This window comes from Gymnogyps californianus, chromosome 3 (genome assembly GCF_018139145.2).
Source record: "Gymnogyps californianus isolate 813 chromosome 3, ASM1813914v2, whole genome shotgun sequence".
Classification (NCBI taxonomy): Eukaryota; Metazoa; Chordata; class Aves; order Accipitriformes; family Cathartidae; genus Gymnogyps; species Gymnogyps californianus.
The window spans coordinates 22,987,625-23,015,261 of NC_059473.1; the positions used below are offsets into that span (position 1 = coordinate 22,987,625).

The 27,637-nt window shown below is 36.0% G+C and overlaps 1 protein-coding gene across 1 annotated transcript in view; it reads left to right on the forward strand.

Annotated features, from left to right (window-relative positions):
• Positions 1–27,637, forward strand: part of GPATCH2 (G-patch domain containing 2) — a 127,279-nt gene that overhangs the window by 21,334 nt on the left and 78,308 nt on the right. Inside the window, exons 4-5 of the mRNA XM_050893237.1 lie at positions 1,290–1,472; positions 2,598–2,677. Of these exons, the coding sequence (XP_050749194.1) occupies positions 1,290–1,472; positions 2,598–2,677 (263 nt within the window). The remainder of the gene's footprint in view (positions 1–1,289; positions 1,473–2,597; positions 2,678–27,637) is intronic.

Sequence of the window (27,637 nt, forward strand, 5' to 3'; positions counted from 1 at the left end):
TAAAAGTTCCTGTTCTCTAGCCTCTGCTAATTTTGCTTTTAGTAGTGATCATTAAAGATGTTGGGATCATATTTCACCTGCAAGTGACCAGTGAGGGGCCTTAATTATTCTATATTTTCTTGAAGTACTTGTCCTGATGAATGTTTACAGCCATTTTCACTTGTGCTTGGTCTTGAAGTATTCTTTTCATTGCAACAATTTATTTGGAGAAAGTGTTGAATTTTATTTTTCCTCAAATTTTGGCTTGGGTTTTCAGTATTTGTATTTTCCCATTGTGGGATTGAGTGACAATGAAATTTTACAAGAATGCTTTTTGTTCTTGAAAATTGTGTCTAATAAATCTTGCATTTGTATCTTGCTTAGTTCTGCCTAATTAAAAATTGAAATGCCAAACAAATAATTTATATGCAGAAATAGTGCGGCATGGTTTGCATACTTTGAAGTAGAATTAAACTATAGAGCACATACTTTGCAATCTAATTTTTGGGTGTAAGAAAGGAAATTTGCAATGTCTTAGGAAGAGATTTTCTGATCTTCTGTAAACTACCTGGTTTACGTAAAAGAACATGTTTTAAAACAAACATAATTATTAGTTGCCAGTGTGTTTATGATCGAAGTTTAAGATCAGATTTTCAGTCTTTTCTTTCAAGTTTAAATCCAGGTATTTAAATACTACATCTATAAATATTGTCAGTAAAAATGACCAGCTTTGTGGTATAATGCAGTATAATTCTCAATCACATGGTACTGTCAGTTTTCATTTAAAATCAACTTTTTCAAAACTTATTTCTAAATGAACTTAATCAGATTAACTTCATTTAGTCACATCTGTTCATGATTGTTTTCCCCTTTTACTAGCCATACAAATCATGAAATTAAGCTAATTATATACCATTATCAGCTGCAAAGAACTAGTTTCACAGTTTTATACCTTTTAATTCCCTACAGGAGATTAAGGCTTGTTTTTTTGTTAATATGTGAAGTGCAGTAACTTAAATGGATTTCCCCGCAGTTATTGCCAAAGGATTAACTAGTTTATTATTGTTTTTCACTATTGTAAATTGGTTTTAAAACATTACATTTTATGTGGTTTCATTGATGGCAACGCTTGTCATGCTATTGAGAAACATTTTCCAAATAGAACTGCTATATACGAGTAATTGTTATACAGCTATAAAGCAAAAGAAATAATTGTCCTGTCAGAGTTTTTATTGATGGTAACATCTGATTTTTATCTTCTCTGCTCCTCCCTCTTTTTGGGGGGACTCGGGAATACTGCCCTCACGCAGGTGATGATGAGCAGAGTGATTGGTTTCATGAAAATGAATCTGGTGGAGCATGTGGAATTACGGGGGTCATTCCATGGTGGGAACAAGAAGACTCTACAGAACTGGAGAGAGAATTGCCTGATCCAGTCTTTGAAAGTATTTTAACTGGTACTTTCCCTCTTATGTCCCGTTCAGGGAGGAGAGGTAAGTAGCAATCACGCAAATGCAAACTGTAGAATCACTTGGGTACAGTAGAAAGACATCTGGATTATACAAAATATGTAAAATGTTGACAAGATCTTGGAGTTTCCAGTTTGTTTCCTTGAACTATTTCATTTTTAAGATGTCACTAGAGAGAAATAATTTTTTAAAAGTTGATTATTAGAAAAGTCAGAAAGTGTAAAACTTGGCTCATTTTGATAGCCTACTCTTTTATTTGTTGTCTTGATGTTTGCATTGAGAATTATTAAGTGTTATTTAAAGTGAATCTTTATATTCCATTTTGTTCCTGGCTTCTGTGATAATGTTTAGAATTCTATAGAAGTTCGTTAATTCAAAGGCTGGAAAGACTAGCGTGATCATCTGCTTTGCTTTGCTTTATGTTAAGGCCATATTGTTTGTAAAGAAGAGGGAAGGGTTCCTTTAGGGCAAGGATTGAGATTGTAATGTAGAAAATACCAATTTTTTTTTCTTTAAAATACTTTAGACAACTGTGGATCCAGTGTATCCAATGGTAAGTTGTACCAGTGTTAGATTGCATTTACAGCTAGGAACCCACTCTTGTCTAAAGATTGAAGTTGTCAGACCTCAGCTTGCTGCCAAGGAATTTTGTTGTACCTTCCCTCTGCCACAAGGATCTCCTTTCACATTCAAATACAGATCTTTTATGTGAGTAGTGGTCAAATCACTTTTAAACTACTCTGCACACTGAATGTATTGAATTCTTTTGTGAGGCTTATTTTCCAGATGCTTGGAATTGGTCTCTGCATATTCACCAGATTTAACATTTTCTAGTACTAATGAAGTTGTAAGTGATGCAAAAATCACTTTCCTACTGTACTTCAGTGTGCTCTGCTTATGCAGCCAACTGTGCATAGAACCGGGATGGCAGTAAAAATATCTACAGAAATGTTCATTTTCATGACAACTTAGCCTTTCTCTCACTTTTCCCATTCTGTGCTCTTTGTTTCCACCAGTACAATGTTTGACAATGTTAAGATGTCTTCATTTAACTGAAGTCAGATTAATAGATTGGTATGTAATGGTGAATTTTATTGGTTATATGGTATAGGAAATATTCTTAAATCAATTCGTACTTCTTTTTTGTAGGTTTCCAGAGTAGATTTAGTCATCTTCATGGAATGCCAGCAAGAAACATAAAAAAGGCTTCAGGAAACCAGAATGCATTGGTAGGTGCTTTTATTATTGTCAGCTAATGTGCACTGTTCTTAGAGGTTTTTCTTAAATAAGCATATTCCTCTCGTAATTGTTTCCTAATGTTGTAGATAGGTAATGGAATGGTAAGACTACAGTGCCACTGCTGCCTGACATTGTGTTTGCTTTTTTTAATAGTTAGACTCTTCCCACTGCAATTAGATTGTAATGGAATATTTGTGTGTACTTGAATGGCAGAAACGGTCTGATACTGTTTCTCAGTACTTATTTTGAACTGAGTGAAGGAAAAGGTTTGGGCGGGGAGACGTTATTTAACATTTTCAGTACGTATCTTATGTCTATATGAAAACATGTTTCTCTCCTCTTACAATGAAAATCAAACCGAAGTTATTTTAAGTTTTTCTGATACTGAAAGCATTCTAGGATGGATTGTGGTACAATTCTGATTTTTTTGTTTGTTTGTTTTTCTCCCAAAAGTTTGCTTTGAAAAATCTGTCCTTACTCTCTTTTGTTTGGTTAAATTCTGTGTGATCAGGGGAGAAGGTATATACAAAAAATTTAAAGCAAGTTAACGATGCACCTGTCATAGACATCAAGCATTCCTTTGGACTGAGTCTGTTCTAAGGCTGTGACTACAAATGAGAGCTGTTTGGATTTTTTTAGTGCCTTCAGCTATAGGAGCAATGTTTATAAGTGAAAGAAAGAAATCCAACTATCCTTGCATTTTTGTACAATCTAATCATTGGCTTTTCTCATAGTTTTTTTCTAAAATAAGATTCTAATGAATTTCTAAGAATTTGTTCTTTGGAGGAGGGCATGAGGAGAAGAGAGACTTGACTTTTTAAATTAAAATGTTAAAATGTATTCATTGTAGTGCAATTTATTCCTTTCTTATCAGAATAGTGTTTGGAAGAGAAGGAGAATGTAGGAGACTTTATCAGTGTGTAATAAACATATCCCAGCATGATAAATACTGTGACGTCGATGTTCTTTATTATTTGAGAATATTACATGTTTTCAAATTTTCATTTGCCTAAACAAAATAAGGCACTTCTGAGAAATGTAAGAGCTATTATATGTGGAGAGAATAGAAAGGAACTGTTAGAAATTTAACTCGTTTTGAAGAGGGAAGGTTTTTATAATTGAAGTCCCTGTCCAATAATTGCCATTTGGAGCTGAATAAGATGCTTTAAAACCTTGGCCTGTGATCTCTGCTGTTAGTGGTCGTGAATTAGATGAATGCTATCTAGTTCTTGGTTTCCTCTCTACCTATTTTTATTTTTGGTTCAGTGCTTGCTTGAGCATATCTGGGATTTGTAGCCCATTTTCTAGGCTTATTGCAATTTCACTCTGGTATTTTATAGGAGCTATTATAACTGATAGGTTAGCTTCATGGTATTGATGATACATGGCTTAACTACCCTAAAAACTGCCTTTTCCTCTAAATTGTAAAAAGGTGATTAAATTTCAATTGATGAAGATATACTGTGAATGCGTATATATAATAAAAAATCCTAATGTTTATTTTCTGCTACGCTTTCTGGATTGTCCTTAGGAGCCCATTTTGTCTTCCAGTCATGGTATCTCATATATAAAGATGGTATCGTAGTTCCCTTTATAACAAAAGTGCAAGCCAATCTGCTAAAGACTGATAATTCAGTTACCTCTAGTTATTAAATATATCATTTACATAGTGTTGTGAAACAAGGTTGACATGAACATACCTTCTAAGCCACTATGTTTAGGGAGGAGTGCATATATAGAATGGATGTGCAGTTGGCTCTTCAGATGCAGTTTTCTGACCTTCTTAATGACTATTTATGTTTGTGGGCACATCTGCTGCATCTGTCTTTGCGAACGTAGCTATATAAGCTAGAGCTCCTGTGCTTCCTTTTGTCAGTGATTGCTTCTTAACGAAAATCTTTTTTAGATACTTCAATCCAATGACAAAAAAAGTCATTTAATACCTGTGACATCTGATAACACAGAACAAGAAGTAATTACTGCTATTAGATGGTAACAGTGTAGAAGAGCAAGAATGCTTTTAGAAAGATTAATATCCTGAGGAAAGAACACTGCAGACTGAACTCATTGAACAGAGTTGTGGTGTAACTTAATTCTTTTTTAACAGCCAGGAGTCTGATGTCTGTATCACTGCTTTTACACAGACTTTAAAGGGAGACAAAGTAAAAAATGGAGTTTCCTACCAAGATACACTGCCTAAAACACACAGATTATATGCTATATTCAGTCTAAGGGTGTGTAGTTTGTATCTAGGGAATGTGAGCATATAGTTAGCCCTCTGCATACAGTCAATGTGTGTTTAAACTTTTTTTTGAAAGTTTAGTTGAGGGTTCACAATTATAGCAGCTAGCAAAGCCTTGAAGAGATTACTGGTTTAGGGAAGACAGAATGAATAGCTATGATAATACCTTGATATATCGTCATCCTCTGTCAAAAAGTGTTTAATGCCCAGCTGTTTGGGTGTGTTCTTGTAAGAGAAACATCAGGCTAAGAGTGTGATTATTGCTTGCTTATATACTGAGGAAACTGCCAGCTTACGTCATTTTCACACCACGGTTTCTAGAAGCAGTGGGAGCTAAGAATCAGAGGAAGAATGCTGCTCTTTATGGATCAGTTAGTGAACTTTAATTTGAAGTAGCCACAGCTGGCACTCAGATTCTGTCCAGATGCTCTTCTTGCATTTCATGGATAAGTTGCTTAATTTGAACAAACTCATGGGTCTTTCTGTCGTCAAGTGTACTGCCTTTGAGTCAAAACACTTTTTTTAAATGATCATGCAACACTGGATAAGCAAGAGAAGTAAAAACCTAGCATGCAAATACTATGAAAATCCTTGCCTAGTCCAATGTGCAGGTTGCATGAGTTGTCATACAGCAGATGACAACTGAAAAAGCTGAGCAAGAAAATGAAAAAAAAAAAAAAAATTCATCAGAAATGGCTTATATCCTTTGGATTGTCCAATTTTCTTAAGATAGGCACATTTTTTATGGAATGCGTAATTAAACGATTTGTCAGGCATATATTTTGGCATACAATTATAATGCTGGCTTTTCATGTCTTCGTTGCTTTGTTTTGTGGCAGCATCATTTGTAACAGAACTTTATTTAAAAGAAATAGAAAAACGTGTGGCTTTTCTAATACATTATGCTTTTGATGCCGCCTGTGTCAAGTTGCTAGTAGCAACTGTGTAATTATAATCAGAAACGTGATACATGTACTTTCATACCATACCGGTATTTAATGTACTCTTTTAATAAGGTATGTTGCAGGAAATCTTACTGTGCTTGATTTGAATTCTGCAGTTATATATGACCTGATCAACTATTCCCAGCCCCCACATTCTTTTATGTTAGGCAAAAGTTCTACAATTTAGAAGTAGTGTTCTATGAATGAAACACTGATTTCTTAGAAGGAATGCTTTTTTCATCCAGTCTTTTCTCTATATGTGTTTATAGACTTGCATGTCATTTATCTAGTACTGTATCTCTGTCCTTTCCAACAAATTACATGTGAAACTTTGGTATTTAGCAGAATAAAATCAGAAATCTAATGTTTTAGATGCATCAGAAATGTGAAGGTTCATTTCTATGATGTAGAGTACTAGATGAACTCTTTACCTTCAATGATTAAGGCCGCCATGCTTTTCTCAGATGGATTTCTGGGGACATCACAAAAGCCCTAGTTAAAGAAAGTAAGAGTTGTTAATTACAGTTAGTGAAAATAGAATATGACTACTTTTTAGTTTCTTTCAAAATGTTTTGCCCAACTTAGTACTCACTGAAAAATTTCACTTTTGTTCACAACTCCTCCATACAAATAAATGAAGGTTTTAAAAATCAGTGCTGCTGTCTTAGCTGTTCCTTGTGTGGTTCTAGATACAGTTCCTTCCCTGAGACACGGAGAGACATTGTAGGGTTTTGTTTGAGGACTCTAACGTGTCATCTCTTCCTGCCTGGATTCCCTGTCTGGTCTGGAAGCTAGAAAGTAATTTCACTGGGCTAAAGTGCAAAAAACATGACCAATAAAAAGGATACTTTCTTTCGACTCTGCCAATTTTTCCATCCATCACCTTTGTCATGGGTTTTGATTTCATTATATTAAGGACAGCCTATTTTAAGTCTTGCACTCCTAGGATTGATTTTTTCTTTTTTGCACAGCTATACTATTGAGCTTGACTATATATAGTTGTAATTATTCAAAAAGTATGTAGAGAATGAAAGCTACATTTCCAAGACCTGTTATCTGAAGGTGTCTGGGTATTTCTGTCAAATCCTGTGACTCTTTTTCAAAAGTTCGAAGCTAAAAGAGCTTTTATGAAAAAAATTGTTGTCAGATAACTACTACTCTATTGATGTGAGGAGAAAAGATGTATTGAGTGCTCATGCTTTTTGTTAACTGCTTTCAAAATGTAGAATCAAATCAAATATTTCCGCTTCTAGTTCTTTGTAACTGAAGAAACAGCCAGGTGTTTTCAGGAATTTTTTCTTGTCAAAATATTTTGGAAATTGAGTGAAATAGTATTAGATAAGACACCTTGTTACAGATCTAAGGAATGTTTCCTTGAAGAGGAAGTTCGGTGATGTTTTTACAGTATTAGTCAGAAGCTTCTTTATGGATGCTCTGCAACTTTTGGAAAAACACGGCTTCTCAAGTTAAAGTTGATTTCGTGTTGTGGAGGGTTCTTTTACACTGGATGTGTGTCATACAGTCAGATAAAACATAATTCAGTTTGTGAGGTGCATGCAATAAGTTATCTGTGGGGTTTTAATTATTTTCTTCACTTAATGACTTTTATCGTTTGGAGCAATAGCCTCTACATGAAACTCTGTGGAAAAGTGAGTGGTATTAGATCATGTCTGATAATAAAACTAAACTCTTGTTGGATTCCAGACTTTTCCTCGTTCAATATCAGGAATATTAGGCCTCTGTGGCTGAGTATGACATTTTGAAACCTTACGCTGCTAAAGCTGCAAATCAATTTTCCTTTAAGTAGGTAGGAGAGTAGGGACTTTTGTTTTTTGCAATGGGGGTTTTATTAAGATTTCCTGTCATCAAATATTTTCAGCTACTTAAAGCATGTCTCGCTGTGCTTTTCCTTTTTATTTTTAAAAATTTTTCCTTGTTTGTAATTGTCTTAAATTTATATCTGGTTATGCAAAATGTAGTGAATAAGTCATGCTCTCTTAATCCTCGCTTTATTTAACTTAATACCTTCATTTTACAACAGAGTAGAGGGAAAAACTTGCTTGAGGAGTGGGTGGTTTCCTGCACTCGTGCTTCCTGCAGATATGGTTTTTCAGACAGAAAAATTCAGGTTGTTAGCACAGGAGGTGCTACTGTGATGGCAGTTTAGGCCCCACCTTTGATTCTTCCAGTGTTCAGTCACTGTTGGCAAAAATGCTACAGTTTTCCCAAGGAATGAGTCAAATGGCACTCTTCTAGACTTCAGAACATAATCATGTTGAAATAGCTTTATTTTATGAGAAAACAAGAGGGGGAAAAAAAAAGCTTCTGTCAGATTTCAAAACCCCATTATAAATAACGTAGGTTTCAAAAATGCGATGTAAATCTTGGGGATGATGTTATCTGTGGTGTTCTTAACTTCATTTATCTAATATTCTTGGGGGAACTGCTTACTGTTCTTACACCTGCTATGTATTTTGCATAGTAAGAGGTTCTTTTTTCCACAAATTAATTTTCAAGTGCATTTTTGCTAAAGGTTTCACTTATACTGATGCAAGCTTAATAAAATTTGTTCCACCTGCCATGGTAAGCACCTGATGGAAGAGTAAAAGCTTCTTAGTGACTTTAGTGATAGCTTAGCATACTTACTCATCAAAAGAATTATAATTATACCTGTAGCATGTTTCATAGTAGGTCAGTATTTCTCAAAGTGGTTCCCATCAGTGGTAGTACCAATGGTGGTACACATACTTAAGGCATAGTTAAATATTGTGATCGTTCAAGGCAGAGCACTAGAATTAGTAGATTGGTTTTGTCAGTTTAGTTGTCATTGTTACAAAGTATTTTGAATTCTACCTATCCTTTGAGATCTGAATGGTTTAATAAAGTCTGCCTTACAACCTATGTTTGTTTTAACCATGAATGATTTTTGTGTCACTTGTAATTGTCTAATCAAAATCTATGATCATCTTGGTGTCATCAAACCAGTAAACAGGCACAAATAATACCACAGCATTTCTGTCTCATTTGAAGCTGCAGTTCATTAGCCAGAAAGGACTTACAGGTAACTCAAATACCAAATGTTTAGATTTCAACAAATCTAAGATTGGTCAGTTTTGTTATTTGTTCTGTTACCTAAGTGTAAAACCCCTCTGCCATAATTAAAATAGCTAGAGAAATCGTCAGCTGTTTTGTAATAGTTGTAAAGACACTAACTGGTGAAGGTGAGCATGTGTTCGTGTTATTAATTTCTTCTATATCACTTATCGTGTAAATTAGAGTATATAATCTCGAATTGTGTCCTGGTTTCATTCCTACAAAATGTATGCCTATCAAGAAAAAAAATAGTTTAAATGCATCCGGCAATTAATAGCTTGTAGAGGTAACAGTTGTACTTTAGCAACAAAATGAAGATATCTCGTAGGTATAACTAGTGAAACAGATATTCTGTTTGTGCAACAGAGCTCGCAATCGTTTTTCTTGGTATATTTCACCTGCTGTGATGATCAAAGCATACCTTTAAAATATCAAAGATTAACTTCTGTCTAGCTAAAGTGAATGTGGTGACTTAGTCTCTTTTCTTGGACTCTCACTTCAAGTATAGTGTCAAAAACAGCATCGCACTTCAGCGAAATAGTTGCCCTCCAGCATTAGTCTCAGAAATGCCAAATGTGCTACTTATTTTTTAAATGCATCTTGTGGTTTATTCATGGTGACAAGTGCTATGAACTGTTAGTCTGAGCAGTATTCCTTGTAATTCACCTTAACCCAACCGCTCAAATGATAGTCATCTACAATTTCACTTAAGTTTACTTTTAAACCAGGGCAAATAGCATAATGATATCCCTTTTATTCTTCAGTTAGTGTCTGTTTTGAATACACATTTAATACAGTTTTACAGCACTCCTTACAGATAATAATGATTTAAAAACCCTCTGACTTCAAAATATGAGGCATCGTAATTATTTCTCATGTTTTCTGCTGCTTATCACAAAGAAATCCCCCTTTCTGGGGGAGCTGCATGAAATGTTTCTTTTGCAGACATTTGGAATTTGCTTGTTTTGACTTCCTAAGTCCATATTGGTTCTTTGATGTTTTATGTTTTAGTGCAATTCTAATGGAAAGAATTTGTCTTTAAATGTAATTGGGTTTAGTGTCTTTTCTGCAAAAATTTCACTCAGTTGTGTCTCTTCTAGAAACTTCTTAATGCTTCAATAGCAATGTTTTGAAGAATTAATGGTAAAACAACAGCATCTTGTATCCAGAGTCAAGTTAGGAGTTGTGTTTCCTTGTGCTGAGCATGATGAGGGACTTGATCATTTAATGCTGAGAATAGACAGAAAATCATATGTGTAAGAGGGAAGGAACACATGCACAGATACCGTGGCTTAGCTGATGAGCAACATCTCGCTTATGCTGTAGTAACATCATAAATGTCAAGTAAATCATGACAGTGATTTCAGCTAACACATTGTTTAGCATTTTTTAACTGAAAGCAAGTACAAGATCAGATACAACTCCTAAACTGTTGAAAGTTTCTTGCTAATTCAAACCATAATAACTCATTTACGTGAGTACGTGTCTGGTTTCGGCTGGGACAGAGTTAATTTTCTTCTTAGTAGCTGCTACAGTGCTGTGTTTTGGATTTAGAGAATGATGTTGATAACACTCTGATGTTTTAGTTGTTGCTAAGTAGCACTTATCTTCAGCCAAGGACTTTCCAGTTTCCCGTGCTCTGCCAGTAAGCAGGTGTGCAAGGAGCTGGGAGGCAGCAAAGCCGGGGCAGCTGACTTGAACTAGCCAAAGGGTATTCCATACCATGGAACGTCATGCCCAGTATATAAACAGGGGGGAGTTGGCCGGGAGGGGGATCGCGGCTCGGGAACTAACTGGCATCGGTCAACGAGTGGTGAGCAATTGCATTGTGCACCACTTGCTTTGTATAGTTTAATTCTTTTAGTATTGCTATTGTCATATTATTATTATTATCATTATCATTGTTTTTCATTCCTTTCTGTCCTATTAAACTGTCTTTATCTCAACTCACGAGTTTTTTTTCCTGATTCTCTCCCCATCCAGGGGTGGGGGGGGGCAGTGAGCGAGCGGCTGCGTGGTGCTTAGCTGCGGCTGGGGTTAAACCACGACAGTACGTTTTCCACTCCATAGGAAACTGTCTTTTTGCCTAGAATAGGTGGTGTGGGAGAATGAGGGCTACCAATAGACAGAACAACTTGAAAATAGTCCATCTGTTTTTTCAGTTGCATTTCATATGGTGGCCATCTATAGGGAAAACAATGGCATTTTAGACATCTAATAGAAGTACTCTGCCTATCTCCAGATATCTAGATTAAGCCTATTAATAGTGAACTTGTAGATTTATTCTGAGATACGCAATTTATACTCAGATGCACTCATTTGTTTTGTTTGCTAGCTCTGTTCTAGCTTTACTTTATGTAATACATATTAAAAAAAAATTCTTACCTGAAAAATGATCAATACCATTTAGCAGCTTATCTTTCAAATCATTACTATAAGGCAAAGACAGGGAATTAAAATGTTTTAATCTTGTTTGATTTATAGCAAAAGCAAAAATACAAACTGCAACTTAAAATGTTGGGTTTTTTTTCTATATACAGTCTGAGTTCATATGTCTTGTACCCAGAGTAAGAGGCAGCTGTAAAAATAGTGAATTAAACTGGATATTTAGCGTCCTTTCTAGCAATTTGTCATGGAGATGCATATATCAAATAACTTCAAAATACAGCACAGAAAATAAAGTAGCAAACATACATGATGCATTGTGTTGAAATTGAATCACCCAAGAAAATTATTCTGCTGCTTTTATAACGTGAGATATAATATGGGAATGAAGAGGTACTCCTCTGCCATTCTGTTTGATTGCTGTGACTTTAGTTAGTCAGATGTAAAGACAATGTTCTATAACCTGTTAAGAATAACTGTAAAGAAGTGAGCAAACCACGGTGGTTGTAGCCTAACTTACCTGTGACTTAGCTGGAAAATGACATGTTTGCTACCATTTTGTTTCTTGAAATAAGAAAATCAAATGTGCGTATTGAGAGTGTAGTTCTGAGGAGGGAAGAAAATACTCAAAACTTCTCAGGGACTGCCTCTTCTGATAGTTATCACGTGGTATTCACAGCAAGTAAACACATAACTGAATGCAGAAGAGACCCTTTTCTTTACAGAACTGTTGGCTTTCTTGAATGTGTTTCTGAGAGATCTTCAAAATGAATGAGTTGCAGAAGTGAATACTTTTTAAACATGTTTATCCAGTATCAGAGACTGCAATGCTAACTTTAAATAAATGGTAATAAGCAATCCTAGAATGGAAAGGTCATTTCCTGAAGGTAATCAGTAATAATGCTGTGAGTTGTGAGGTGAGTCACAGGAAAATTTGAAGCTCCTCTGTTTAGTTGTCTGTTGATGTTGTGGAAAACCCTACATATAATGTTGGTATGATCTTTCCAAAAGCATAGCGATCTTTGTTTTGTGTGTACTTAAACCATTTGTCCAATTACTGAATTACATATTGTATATCGGAATAAAGAGGACAACAAGAAAAGGCTTGTTAACATTAGCACTTGCAACGGGAGTGGTTCAAGAGACTGTTGGTCCTTGCCTTTAATTACTGTCCCTTCAGTTAGGACATAGCAGCTGCTTTTTTAGTTTCTTTTCCAAGTGAAGCATAAACCATTATAACTGATCAAGTGAACCCTTTCATTCCAACAGTTTTGATAACTGTTCAAAATCTGTTCCACTCAGCCCCTTGCAATTTGATTCAGCAAACTCTTACTTGCTTCTGATGATCTGATTTTTGTTGTGGTTTGTTTTTCCTTTTGTCACCATTAACTCCAGATAGTCTCTTGTTTGACAGGTGATTTTAAAACCTGCATTCACAGGTATGAGAATAACTTTCTTATTCTGTTGTTTCTCAGCCTTGACTTAGCACTCCTGCAGGTTATGGTTTTAAAGGTCAAGAAACTTATCCTCAGTTCAGAGAATTGAAAATTGTTTAGGCAGTCATTTTCTTACTGCTAGCTGATCGGCAAATTCTGTTGCAACTGTCCTGCTATAGATGTATATTTTGTTTTTAAACACTTGTGAAATTTGCTTTAAAGAGCATTAGATAAAATGTGCCCCATTTGCTCTTCTCCCTGACCCCTTCCCGTTGGGTTGCTCAGGTCTAAAAGAAGTATTTTACAGAGACCTAAACAGATAGATACGGTAGGTTTACAGTGGATTGCATTTTTATTCTCTATAGAATATAGTCAAACTGGAGAAAAAGAAACCTTTTTCCTGGTTTATGTCATGCTGTTATGCTTTGAAAAAGAAAGCGTGCATATGGCAATTGAGACTTTGTTGCCATACTGCTTTCTCTCTTTTGTTTGTGTTTTTAAAAAATCTGGAATCTAATTGTTGGTGTCGGTCTAAGGCAATTTAAGACAATTTGCAGTACCTAGAATAACTTTAAGAACATTGTGTGTTAGAAGTTACCATAAGGCAGCTTTCCCATGCAGTAAAATATAGCACCTAAGCAAAAGAACGGAAATGACTGCATTTAAAAGGGGGGGGGAAGGATAGCATAAATAAAAGCTAGTGTTTCAGCATTAAGTTGGGCATAAATATTTTAAAATATATTGTTATCCCTTGTTCAGGAGAACAGAACACTTAAATATATTTTTTCAGATTGTTGAGAATAAACTATGTAATAGTCACATCATATATAATATTTAAAAACTCTGAAGGATTTAGTAAAGTTTTCTTTGTACACAAACTGATATCTTTCTAAAATGAATTCCCCTGTATCACTGACGTATATGCATATTTTCTTTAGGGTTTAATGGGATTTTTTGTTTCAGGAAAACAACTTCATTTACATAGGATGTTTTACTGAATCTTACATTAAATATTACTAGAATGTGGAAAATGTTTTAAAAATATTTGGGGGTTGATGGATTAGTACTCTTCAAAGGGAAACAAAACACTAAATATTTCTAATCCTGCATTATTTACCGCATGGGTGGTTAAATGCTACTTTAAGCCCCATAAAATTAAAAGGGAGAAATCTGCCAACTGTAGCAGGAATTGGATTTAGGAAGAGTGGTACAGAGCCAAAATATTGCTACAGAATTAAATGTCAAAAATCTTCTTTAATAGTAGATATATAGTTCACAGTGCCTGGTTATGATTAATACATTTAATCTAAATCACTGAAAGTTGCTCTCTCCTTTTCCATAAAATACAATAGGACACAAATCAGTTTTACTGTAGGTGGATAACAATTGGAAAATAATGCATCTTCCCGCCCAATAAATTGTCAGTTATACCTTTTAACTAAAATCGATTCATCTTTCCAAAATTTATTACAATTTCTAATAATAAATCTTTTCAAATGTTTATTCATTTGCTTTTTGATACATTTGTGCCACTTTTGCTATGGTCTAATGTTTTTTCTTTTGATTCATTGTAAATTAGAAAATCTATTTTGAGTCAATTTTCTAGTTAAGAAGTTAAAATCTATAACCGAGCCATTTTTTCATAGTCTCCTTTGCACATTTTAATACCCTTGAACTTAGATACAATCCAGTAAATTCTGATCAGAAGGTGATTAAAAGACTTTTCACTGCAACTTCTTGACTGAGGGCCAGATTCATAAAACAAGTACTTATGAGATTGTTAGCTGGTTTTCTCCTGCACATCTCCCTGATTCAAAGAGGAAGATTGAAACAATTACAGCAAATGAACAGATACATAGGTTTTAGCCAAAGAGTTTTAGTACGGACAATCAGAATTGCCCTTTTGAATTAGAATGCAGCTGTGACCATACAGGGTATGATAGAAGCCTCCTTTTGTTGTCCCTTTATAGCAGCAAGACAATGACAGTACTGGAGATCACTAAAGCATACTGTATGTTTCCCATTATTTGTTGTGTCTGTAATAATCCAATGCTAACCTCTTCAAGTGTGGTCATCTGCCACTTCACATTCTTAAAAGTAACACTTTTTAAAGAAGAAAATACTTCAAAAGAAATTTTTCATCACTTTATCTAATGATTGATCTTCCAATCTGCATTGTGAAATTGTGTTCACTGTTCAGCAGTTTCCTGCTCTGTATATAATAAAATGTGTTAGAGAGGGATAGTCTTAATTTTTTAAAAAATCTCCCAATAAGCATATTTCCTGTTCTGATCCAGTTAAACAATGTGATCTTTTAGTCAGTTTTCTGACAAGAATTATGTATGAGAAGCTTAATCTAGTATGTAGCCATATCAAATTTCTTAACGCACAAATCTGTTTTGTTTATAATATAAATGTTGGCATTAGCAGAATAGAGGGAGAGGGCTAGAAAATGTTTCAAACATAACTATGAAGAAAATTACATTCATAATTTGAACTTGATCTACAGTATCACTTATTGACAAATTTGTGTAGCTGAAAGCATCTTGAGTTTTAAAGTGATTGATTTCAGAGTTAAAAAAATCATTTGTGTGGATGGATTGGAATTCATTAATTTTACTAATTACACAGTGAAGAAAACAGATGTTTTCTTAGGCAAAGATCAGGCTTTAATTACAGGTCTTACCTGCTCATCTAAAAATAGTGTCAATATGTTCATGTCTCTCAAAGTTAATTTCTTATTTTTATATGGAAGTATGATTCTGTTACACATTTGTTAAGCCTTATTCTAATTGTGTACAAATACAAATCTAATACTCAGAATACTTAAGGGGTACATATGTCATAATGCATGTATTTAGAAAATTCTTCAAGAGTAAGTTGGGTAAAGGCTGCCTCTTTAAAATGTCAAAATCGATGCTACCCAGTACTAGTCTATTTCCAATTATAATAGTGTGTGTTACAAAAACAGCTAAAACACTTGCAGCAAAGTGGAGTTTCCAGCAATTATATGAATCTGTCTAGAGTCCCCTTAGGACTCTCATAGTGAGGTATGTACTCTGTAGGACTACAGCCTATGTGAGGAAGGCAGAGTAAGCTACCGTAGAATTAGAGGAAGAACCTAACAGAGGTATTGTTCGTTTTGTCCTTTAGCAAATCGTTATAAATATGTTGTCTGTTTTAATTGCTTTAAATATGTTTTTGTCACTGCCATGGGGCAGTGGAGATCACCTAACTAGTACTAATAATTGGCAAGATCTGGAAAGAAATTACCTTTGAAAGGAGCATTTGCAAGCAACAGCCTGAGGATGCATGATCTGTAGAAAGAATAACGCTATTCTTACCACATTCTTCTGTGCTTGGAAGAAGTGCATGAGAGGAAAGAAGCTAGCAAAGCATCAGTAAGTGTAGTTAGTATAATGAATATTTACTGGAGTGAACTGATGCAAGGCTGTAAATGAACTCAGAGAAGTAACAATTGTCATATTAGGAAAACTTGATCATTTTAACTTTGTGTAAAATCTTTCTAACTTCAAAACATATTTTTCTCAGTACTTCATTATACTATCCTTTCTCAGACTTTACTGTTTGCCAGGATTATTTATTTCAGAAAGTGCATATGTTGCATGGAAGAGAATTCTGGTATCTTTTCAGTGCAAATGTGTTTTCTTCAAAATCAGAAGACTGTCCTATAATGAGCACGATTGCTACAAAAAAAAAGTTGAGATGTGTGTGCAGTAAAGCAACACAAAATGACAAAACATAAGTAGAGTCAACATAACCCATTAGTAGCAAACTCCAGTTGTTGTCCAGATGTTCCATTATAGCCTTCTCTTTCTTTTAGATGTTATGGGGTGAGGAAGGGTGCTTCCTAAAAAGCAATCTGCTTGGGTCTTTTTTCAAGGTTTTGGTTGGGGATTATTTTGCCTTTTTTCTGTCGAGGGAGGTTTGTACATGCTTTGCTTATTTCAGGGGAGTTACTACTGTGGATGGTATGGTCAGAGCTGTTGAGCAGTCTTAGAGTGCAGCAGACCCAAAATCCCTCATGAACATGGAAAGCTTCAATATAACTATCTGCTTTTAGTTGTGGTGATGTACTGAGAGGTTGTGGGACCTTGGAGAAGTAAATCCTTAATCATTTAGTGTTCTTTTAATGCTAGGTTAATAGATATGAAACTACTCTATTGTGTTCGATTGCATCCATTGTACCTGTAGTCTGCCAGTTTACCATGATGACAGCAGAAAATATTTTAATGTCAAAGAGAGCTTTCACTGAAATGCTAGCAAAATTATCCAAGATTGTTGCAGACTATTGATACACTGTTTGTTACTGGTTCTTTGAGAGAAAATGGTGACCTTTCAGTTAATGTTGTTCTGGGTTTTCATATTCAAAAATTCTGGATTTCTTTTGGATGTGTGTCTCCTACAGGTCTTCCATTAAACTAGTAAGGCAAAGAAACTTAGTCTCAATAATTGAAATGGGAACATTGCACTGTGAAGCATGTGTTTGAATAGCTCTCTACTCATTGTGGCTAACTATTTTGATAGGATACTAAATGTTACGATACCATTCAATTTTCAGTTATGCCTTTGTTGCCATGAAGATCAACTGTAGAAGTATTATTCTTGAAAGGAGATTAATTCTTGCCTCCTGTGCATAGAAATGTTTAGAGAACAGGTGAATGTTTAGATGCTTTGCTTTGGAAGGTAAATAATATCCTTGAGGTATTGTCCACTATGCTGTCTGTGGCTTTCAAAGTGTGTTACCAAGTGCAACTATTTCTTGTGCCTTCAGAAGAAAATAAACGGGCTTTCTTGCCTACCTTAACCTAAAGGGAGACAGAAGACTGCCTGGAGATTCAGGTACATCTGGTGTTCCCTTTATTTTACTGTCTTGCTGGAGGAGCTGAAAGTGGCCAGCCATGCTTTCAGCATACACCTAGCCCAGAGGTCTCAAATGGCCTTGACTTGCGCAAAATAGATTATTCCAGTAGGGTGACAGAGCTCGTCGGCTGTTAAGAGACCTAATCAAAGCAGACACAAACCCAAGTATAGTACTGATCATTAGAAACTCTGCTGGCATCAAACTAATTAAATGTAAACACCTAAAGCATTCATTTATTTCTTTATCAAAATTATCAAACTGGTGAAGTGCCCACAGCTGGGGAGAGCTGGGACTTTTTGACCTCACTTAACCTTTCTAGTATAACTAAGAGGATTTGTCTTGGCAGCGCCCTCTCCAAGGGGAGATCATTGAAACCATTAATGATCTATCCTTTGGCAAAATGCCTGGCACAAATTCTCTGAGCAGAATTTTTGAAGCTTTGTGTGCTTTCCTTAATGCACATCTTCTAACTCTGAGCGTTCTGAGGAAGCTGGTGGTTCTTGTCTAGGTTTGTACATCATTATTCTTAAAGATTACGTGGCTGTGTGCTTTGTATAGATTAGTCGTTTTGATCTGCATGCCCAGTGTTGTTTAGTGTCATCTAGATGTTGTGTGGCCTGACAAAAAAGTATTGCTTATTGTTGTTTGAGCAGCAGCACCTATACACTTAAGAACTTGTCTCTGAAGAACAATTTAGGGAACGTTGGCAAATCCCAGGCACTTCAAGCCTTCTCTCACAAAAGTGATAATCCAGAACTGAAATCTTCATTAGTTCTCTCCATGCCAATTACACCTGGTCAAGGATCTCCTGAGAGTTTGGCAGGGTCTCACCTACTGTGCAGCAATGGCTGATTCGAAAGCTGTCAAACAAGTGAGGTTAGATAGGCAGTTTTCTTTTGGCAGGCATTACCATGAGTTTTTGTCATATGCAGCAGGATGGTAGGTTGTGGAAGGTTGAGATTGGGGAGAACCCTTTGAGATTGTTGAAGTGTTTTGCCGTGTGCTTTGTTTTAATTTGTTTAGCCTCTTCCAAGTGAAGCAAGTTGACCTAAAAACTATGAGTTATACCTGTCCTTTGCTTGTGATATTTGTGTGTCTTTCTCTTGCCAAGATATGTTCTGGCCAGGTATTAATCAATTGGTGTGCTCTCCTGGCTGTGGATTTCTGTCGTGGTTTAAGCCCAGCCAGCAACTAAGCACCATGCGGCTGCTCGCTCACTCCTGCCCCGCCCTGGTGGGATGGGGGAGAGAATTGGTAGAAAAAGGTAAAACCTCGTGGGGTGAGATAAGGACAGTTTAATAGGACAACACACGGAGAGAAGAAGCAATAATAACAATCATACTAATAAAAGAATGTATAAAATGAGTGATGGACAATGCAATTGCTCATCACCCAGAACCCGATGCTCACACCCGTTCCCAAGCCACGATCCCTCCTCCCCCCAGCCAGTTCCCCAGTTATATACTGAGCATGACGTCATATGGTATCAAATATCCCCTTGGCTAGTTTGGGTCAGCTGTCCTGGCTGTGCCCTCTCCCAGCTTCTTGTGAAAATTGACTCTATCACAGCTGAACCCAGGACAATGTCTCTGAATTCTGTATGTATTTTTGTTTACATTGGGAAGCACTGACTTAGTTTTGTGGGCTGGAAAAATGGGTGCTGCTTCTAGGACTTTCAGAAACTGAAGTGCATATGTTTAGGTTTCACATAGCAGACTCTGAACATCCATTTTCAACAGGTTGAAGGTTTAACAAAATGCTTGTTTGCATGTTGATGATATATAAAATGCAGTTAGCAAATAAAATTCTTCTTGACCATCACAAAGAACTCTAGTTTCTTAAGGATTTCTTTCTGCTGCTACTTTACAAAATCCTTTAGCTGCAGTTTAGCTCCCCCTTCTCTTTTTTTCTGACTTCAGTCTTTTCTCTGTTACCAGTGATATCCACAGTTCCCTTTTCATATCTCTTTAAACCTGCATACGTGCATAGAATCCTCATAACTCCTAACTGCCAATTTGGAAAGGGACAGCGTTATGACGTGAATTGTTCCAGGCTCCACATGTGCACTGGCTGAGTTTGTGCTGATGTCCCCCTGGAGTGAGGGCACTGGTTTGGGTGTCTCTGCCCATTAGGTGTCACAAATGCAAACTTATTTTTAAGACATCTCTCCTTTTAGAGTCAACTGAAATTTGCTAATGGGCTTAAAAGCTCGTGAGGGAGTGCCAAGAGGTCAAAAGTTGCAGATAATTATGCAGGTCTCCTTTTTCTCAGAAAACCAAGCTAAAAAATTATTTTGTGAAAGCACAAGTAGAACAATGACTTTTATGGACCAAACAATATAATAGTAAACTGTCATTACAGGAATAAAGCTCTGGGTTAGCATAAAGGGTATAGTATTAAGTATATGTGTATATTTACTAAGTACTACGATCCTAGGATAAACTTACCTGTCTGTTTTTAAGGCTGGCAGCTTTCCTGCTTAGGGGTGTGTCGTGGGCCAAAACACAGCTTCAAGTCAGGGAATGTCAATCATTTTAATTTATTGCCATTTAACAACCTTTCAATTACTGATCCTGGTGTTGAAAAATAAAAACAATCAAACACTTAAACAAGCCCACCTCACCTTCCCTCCAGACACCTCTCCTCCTTGCTTTTTGGTCTCCAGTCCCCTCGCTGCACATTACACTCAGTCCCTTTGGTGGGATGATGAGAGGTGCAGGAGATGGGAGTCAGTGTGTTGCGGTTCCTTTGCTTTTGCTGCTGCTTGTTTCTTACCAAACTGCTCTGGCACGGGTTGCCCCACCAGCTGCAGTCCCTTTGGAGTCATACCTCCTCCTCAGTCTTGTCTCCAGGCCTTGCTTGGGTGGCTCGTTTGCTTCAGCAGTTCTCCTGTTGCACTGTCTGCCCTGCCTATCTGTCTTGTTTCTCACTTGTGCCTGTTTGTGCATCTCTCCTGTCCTAGTATCAGCTCTTGCGTCTCCTCTGTTTAGCATTCATTGTCCTCTGGCATCTCCCTTCTGTATCCTCCTGTGTGTGTCTCCTTCTGGCTTTTACCTCCCATTCCTAAATATTCTTTTGCAGAGGCACCAGGGACTCCTCTGATTCCATTTTGGTGCATGGTGGGTCCGTTTTGTCCATCGTGGAGCCAACTGGTACCAACTGTGACTGGCACAGAGCAGTCCCTGACCACCTCCGACGAAGGTCACCCTGCAGCCCTCCAGCTGCCAAAACCCTGCCAGCTGCGCCCAATACAGGGTAGATAGCCTTGGTTTGGTTTTGTATATGTAGATGCTTACAGCAGTACAAAGAGAAACTTGAGAAAATGGAGAGGGGGGGAAAAGTTATGTTCAGAAGTGGTTTTGGGTTTTTTTGTCTGTTGCTAAGGTTACACAAACTATTGGCTTCAATAAAATCCCTTGGAGAAGGTAAAATTAGAACTGAAAACTGAGTACATAACTGGTACAAAACATCTCATGTGCCTGGATAACACCTATATGTAATGTACATAGCTTACTAATACTAATCATACTTTAAGAAAGCAATGCAAATTGCTTCTATGGTACCAGTTTGCTTTCTAACAAGGAGAAAGTAAATAAATTTCCAAGTACAGTGGTTAGCTTTTCAAAAAGCTATGATTTCTTGTCAGTGTAGAAAACTGTAGTTACTGTTCGTAAATGTGCTCGCTATACCTCAAGTGATTGTATGTTATATAATTTTCCAGCAGTGACTATATTGACACCATCTCATGCTTTACAGAGGAAAGAGTAAGTATCTTTTGAGACTGTAATCCAGATCCATAGAGGCTAAATTTCATCCAGTCTGAGCCTAGTATTGTCTACTAGTTAAGTATCTCTGAGCAATTAAAGCTAATAAAATCTAAGGAGCACAGACTTGGGTGGAGTTTACACTCTGTAAATCTGGATCTACATGTCTGTGGGTTTTCATATTTCTCTGTCTAATAGCTAATAATACCCTCCCTTCCATTTGATAGGAATGCAAGAAGAAAATACATAGCAACTTGTAAAGAATGTGTGTAGGGTATGGATTCTGAACATGGAACCATGGAACTTTATTAATTTTAACTATTTTTGTTAATTTCTATTATTATACTATAAGACCGACTTCTCAGTACTGTTCGAATGGATAGCAATAAGCCCTAGTGAAGTTCTTGATGCAATATATCTGCTTTTAAGCTATATGGTTTGTGGTAGTTTGTGAATTTACTGAAAAGGATTCAAGTAGCATCTTGAAAAAAAGAATGATACTAGAATACTGTCAGAAGAACCTTGAAATTGAATTACAGCTTTAATATTCAAACTGGGGCATGTATTGTTATTTGTAGTATATGTAAAATGACTTTTATAGATGAAATTTAAAATCGGTGACGCAGAATAGGGTTTATAGTGCATGGGCTTTAAGAAGAGCAAGGGAAGATCTTTGATGTAGAGCATGTAGCAGAAAGATGCATATTTATTAAATAAAGGAATTTTAAAATGGGGGTATGGTAAAAGAAAAGGTTGTTCTTGCTGATGTGTTATTCAGATGATAGTCTGTGTTGCCAAAAACAAATGCAAAGTGTTTCTCTGTGCTTAAGTATTAAATAAGTGTTATTTAGATTTACTAAAAACAATTAAAATAATGAAATATTTCTCTTGTAAAACAATGAAGAACAACCTTGTCAAATCTTGGTGCTTGAGGCTTTCATTTCTAGCAGTCTGATGCTTTGTGCTGTGATGTCAGTATTGCCCGTGTTTCTAGCGAGGTGCTGTGCTTTCTTCCCATCTCTGGCATTCTGTCTGAATTATCAGACTTGGCCAGTTAGGCATCTCTCTACCTGGTTTAGATGTATGAATTCCAGAAACCACAGAAAATCTGTGTAGCGTTCCTTAGGACTCGGTGGACATATGCATGTTAGCAGAGGCAAGTGTTCAGAGGGGCACTGCATCAAGTACCAGCGTGGCAGCAGCAGCCTTCATCATGCTCTGTTTCCATTCATGTAACCCATTGCATGGAGGCACACATTACATGACCCCAGACCATTAAGCTTCATGTATTTGGTAAGAATGTTAAGAGTTGTGTGTTGTCCAAATATAAGCTAAAAGTGTCTTGCTTAATTGTCTTAAGGGAAAAAATAAACCAGAACCCCGCTTCTGTCTTGCATCAGTCCTGCATTGGACTACCACTTAGTATCACTGCAGAGGCAGATCTGGAAGAGGAAACAGAGGGAAGGCTACCTGCTATATTGTCATATATATTGTTTCCGGGACTCTCATTTCCCACAAACATTTCATGGTGTTTTCTCTTTGTGTCTTTTCTTTGGCATTTTCATGGCATTTTCTCTGTGGGTCTTTTTGTCAGTATTCTTTACAATCATAATTTCCTTCCTTACCAGCATTGCTTGTACTGGTTTTGGTAGTAATTTCAATAAATCTATTTTTCACAGTAAGCCTAATGCTTACTTACATGTTGCTGTTAAAGAGTGGTAACAACAGAGACTGAAAAGCAACAACAGACCTTGCTCAGCAATGCATCAACGCCAAACACGACACTGTAGCTGCTTAGGAGCATTATGAGATCTGGGCTTCCAGAGACCGATTCAAGACAGTCATCCCAGCAGAAGGAATTTACATGGATTGCAAGGGATGGAGTGTTGTAACCAGCAACCCTCTTCCGTTCAAAGTGGAAAATTCTTAAGACTTTGATTAAAATCTTTGGCAGCTTACCAGGAAAGGTCAGATTTTTTTTCCACTACACAAAGTACAGCAAATACTTTGTTACAGGATGGATGTGTAGGCTGAGCGAGAAAGCTGGTTTTGAAGATAGAACCCAAATAATCAGGAAGATAGTGCAGTTGCTTTCAACATACTTTTGATATTTTGCATTTTTCACTTTTAGTGGCAAGAACATGATAAATGTTCTTTCTTAATTATTTAGTTCTCTAGTCAACCTAAAATGTCACACAAGAAACCTTTTTAAAGAACAATCGTGATATAAATACACTTCTGACTGTCATGTTAAAGCATACCAGGTCAGCCTGATGGGCAGTTACAGCAATCTGAAATACTATGACTTGATAACTGTAATAGTATATTTTGGGGGTTGCATATTCCAGTGGAGTTTAGAGGTGATTCTTAAAACACCTTTTTATTTTATTATCCACAACCATTTCCCAGGAGCCGTTTATGAGTTTATGTATTTAGATTTTAGCTTCAGATAGGAGTTAGCTATTAGAAATGAACATATTACTGGCCAGTGTTTACAGGAAATGGAGAGGAAGAGAAAAGAGAAACATTTTCTCACTCTCTATAAGATCCAAATTGCTGAAATCCAGTTTGAATGATTTAGTACTAGGCCTTGGTTCTAATGTTTTCTTACTGTACTTACAAGTAAAATAATAATCAGTCTTTTACTATTCATCACAAATTTAGCATAGCGTCATGGTGAATGAACAGTTGGCCTTATTAGCACTAATTTGTTATGATCAAAGTTGTAGTCCAATTTCAAATTGCTACAAACTTGATGAATTCATTTGCAGAAACAGCAGAAACTTTTATTATATGCTAGGCTATAGCAAATAGGGCAAATACAAAGAAGAGCAGTAGCGCTGCCAAGAAAAATTTTAGTCTATACAAGTGGTATGTAATGAAGGTGACATCATTGTTTCTAAAATAAGCAATTATAACTTTATAAATCTAAGACTAATAATTTCATTGCTGAAATAATCTGTATGGATTTTTTTCTTTTTTTCAGAATGGCTTATCTCCCTTTATCACAATTACCGTTCAGTGATAAAGATCACAAAATGAGAATCACATATAACTATTATGGAATATATTAATTAACACTTCCTTAACTTGAGATCCTTTTAAGACTGTCCCAGCTTGCCTGCTCCTTCTCCTCAAATAATTACTCTTTCGATACATAGTTAATAGATTCCTCCCTCATCCCCTTTTATTAATGATTTCCTACCAAGCTTTTATTTTCGAATTTGCTAAGAGTATATTTTGCTGACTTAGAGACTCTAATTTTACCATAGTATGTTTTTTTTAATTTAAAAAAAAGCACTGTTGTTTTTTTTCCTCTGTATGGCATACTTAAGTCCATGTTAACATGTGAAATTGAGATGATGGATTTTAGATTAGTATATTTTTACTGAAAGTTTATTAAACTTAGTACATGTAAGACTATGAAATTAGGAAAGGTAGCAGGGTAGTTTTGAAGTAGCATGGGGAAAATGTGTGGGGGCAGTGTTATACCATAAGAAAGAAATTAAGGAGTCTACTTACACTTGAGACTTGTAGAGCTGCTTTTTTTTCCTCTTTTTCTTTTCTCTTTCTAACATTCATTTTACTGAAAACTGCCTAGGTCTGAACTTTATGACAGTAGCAAGTAGGTGGAGCAGATTGCAAAACAGGCAAACTCTGAGAGTTTTGATAGTTTTTCCATACTGTCCTTTCCTTGACTTCATTAGGTAGATTCAAGACAATGGTAATAGAGTTCATTTCAACATGTTCCTATTTTTAGCTAGTATATTTTTCAAAAAGTTTATTTTTTGTTACGTTACTTGCATCTGAGCTTTGCATACCATCTTGTCTTATCTTGTCAAAACTACCCAACAAGCAAACCCCTCTGATTTGTATGTGCTAAGTGCATAGATTTACTGCTGCAGTTTGAACATTTTTAAATTAAAATATATCGCTTGTTCCAAATGTATTGATTTACACATCTCTTTGTCAATATTAAATAGAGCAACTTTTCCAATAAGTTAAAAAAGATCTGGCAAGGCAGGTTACATTTTAGTGGATTGGTTTAAGTTTATATTTCTGCATGTTACTTGTTTATGTGTTCTTGCTCTTTTGCCCTTTATTCTCAATCACTGTTACAGGTGCTTGTAATGTCCCCTAACTGAGAAAAGATGCAGCCAGTTGCACTGTGAATTCATACAAAGTTGCAGTCATTCAAATGTGACCCTTCTTAAGTTTTCTTTCTGAGATTTCAACTCCTAACAAGTGCTTAAATATGAAAAGTCTGCCTAAGGTTAGGGTTTTTTTAATACCTAAAAAAATCTTAAAATGGACTTCAGAGCTCTTAAGCTTAATGGTAGTGTAATAGTAATGAATTCTCAAAATGACTACTTTTACTGTAAGTGCTCTTGAGTAAAATGTTACAGATCTATCCTTTTTTTTGAGATAGCAATATAATTATCTCATTTGTCCACTTCTTGTCATCAGCCATCTGCTTGTGCAATAGTAATTTGTTTTTAGAATATGTGTACAAGAGTTACCAATGCAAATAATCTTACTACTTCTCTCTCTTTTCTGTTGTCTTGCACCTGAATGCTGAGCTACTTCATTTGTCCTAAGTAAGCAAATGAACAAGGGTGTAGTAGTTGATGGACTACAGAGGCAATTCTCTCCTACTGTGGTCTGGCTAGTGTGTATCTATTGGTATTAAACATGCATGTTACTTAAGTTTTAAAAGCAAGTATCTTTTAATACTGTACTAATTTTTAATCTGAATACTTGCAGCAAGTTGAAAGAACAGATTATGATAGCACTACTTTGTTTTAATGGAAATAGTATAGTAAAGAAGAAGAGGAAAATTGTGGAAACATTTTCATGGGCCATTGAAAATCTTCATTTGAGTGACGTTTGTCAGTGAAGTTGTAGAGAAACTTCTGAAAATTGGTTACGTAGTTTCTGTGTTCAGGGATAAGTTGATAGCGATTGCCAGAGCCTTGTAGCAGTGGAACATCTAAGCATGCTGTGAGGTCTGTGGTATTTGCTCTGTACACAGGCAAGAAAAATTATTTATACCAGAGCTGCTTCATATCTGTAGAGACAATATAACTTAGAAAAAAAATCTGACAGCTTTCTTTGTCTCTTCAAATCACATTAATTTGAACTTCTAGGTATCTTATCTTAGACTTTTTTATGATAATGAGTTGAAGTGCATAACTAGAATGGTATAACCTCTTTTGTGAAGCTGTATTCTATGGTGTTGGTACCTCTGTCTTTTCTAGTATAATAAATCTGTTTTGTCAGGGAGAGGGGTGTGTTATCCATTGTCATTCTCTAGTGGAAAGCCAGTTTTTTTCTTGCCTTTTTTAACTGGGTTTTCTGTGGAAGTGAGGTGAGCTATCATCAGTTTTCTTCCTTCCTTCCTGCCTCGTTCCAATATCTTCAGAAATTCCTAGTTAGTTTGACAATCCACTTAAATTTGACAGTCATTCAGATGTAGATGATTATTAAATACCTTAAGTTTCTTGAAAAGAAGTAGCCAGGCTGAGGTGACAAACCTAAATTTATTAACTCCCTTGAGGAAAGGCTTGTGCATAAACTCAGTTATTAGCATGAGAGAAACCCATGAGGGAGTAACCTTATAAATTCTTCAACATTTGATCAGTGTTTGTGCCTTCGTTAGACCTCAAAGTCAAGTAAATGTTACATGTAAAGCCATAAGAAGCCAGGTGGAGTTGTTTGTTTTGTTTCCAGTTTCCTTTATCCAGAATGCATGATGAACAAGTAGAGATATTTAGAATAGAAACTTCAGAAGCACTGATTTTATTGATTTGCTGGCCAGTTCAGTTATGTTTAGTAATTAGTATCCTCTGTTATCCTTAATCAGTTTAAACAATGTTATTTATATTTCAGTTCATTATACTTGAAGCTTTTTTACCTATAGAAGCCATACTGATTTTTTTTTTTGATGTGGCTAGATCTATGGCTGTAGTCACCTCTAAGTCTTACTTTAACTTTTGTCTGAATATTCTAAAAATGTTGTGTTTTCCTCTTTTAATAGTGTCTAAGGTTAAATTTCCCTAAGGTAAAGATAATGCCAAGAAAATTCTTGGCAAATTTTCAAGAAGGGCAAGTTGCTTGAGTTCCAAGAATGATGGGTCAAGGAGGAAGCAGACATGTGCTTTCTGGTAGCCCAGAATAAGAATTGGGTCTCTGCTAGGTTTA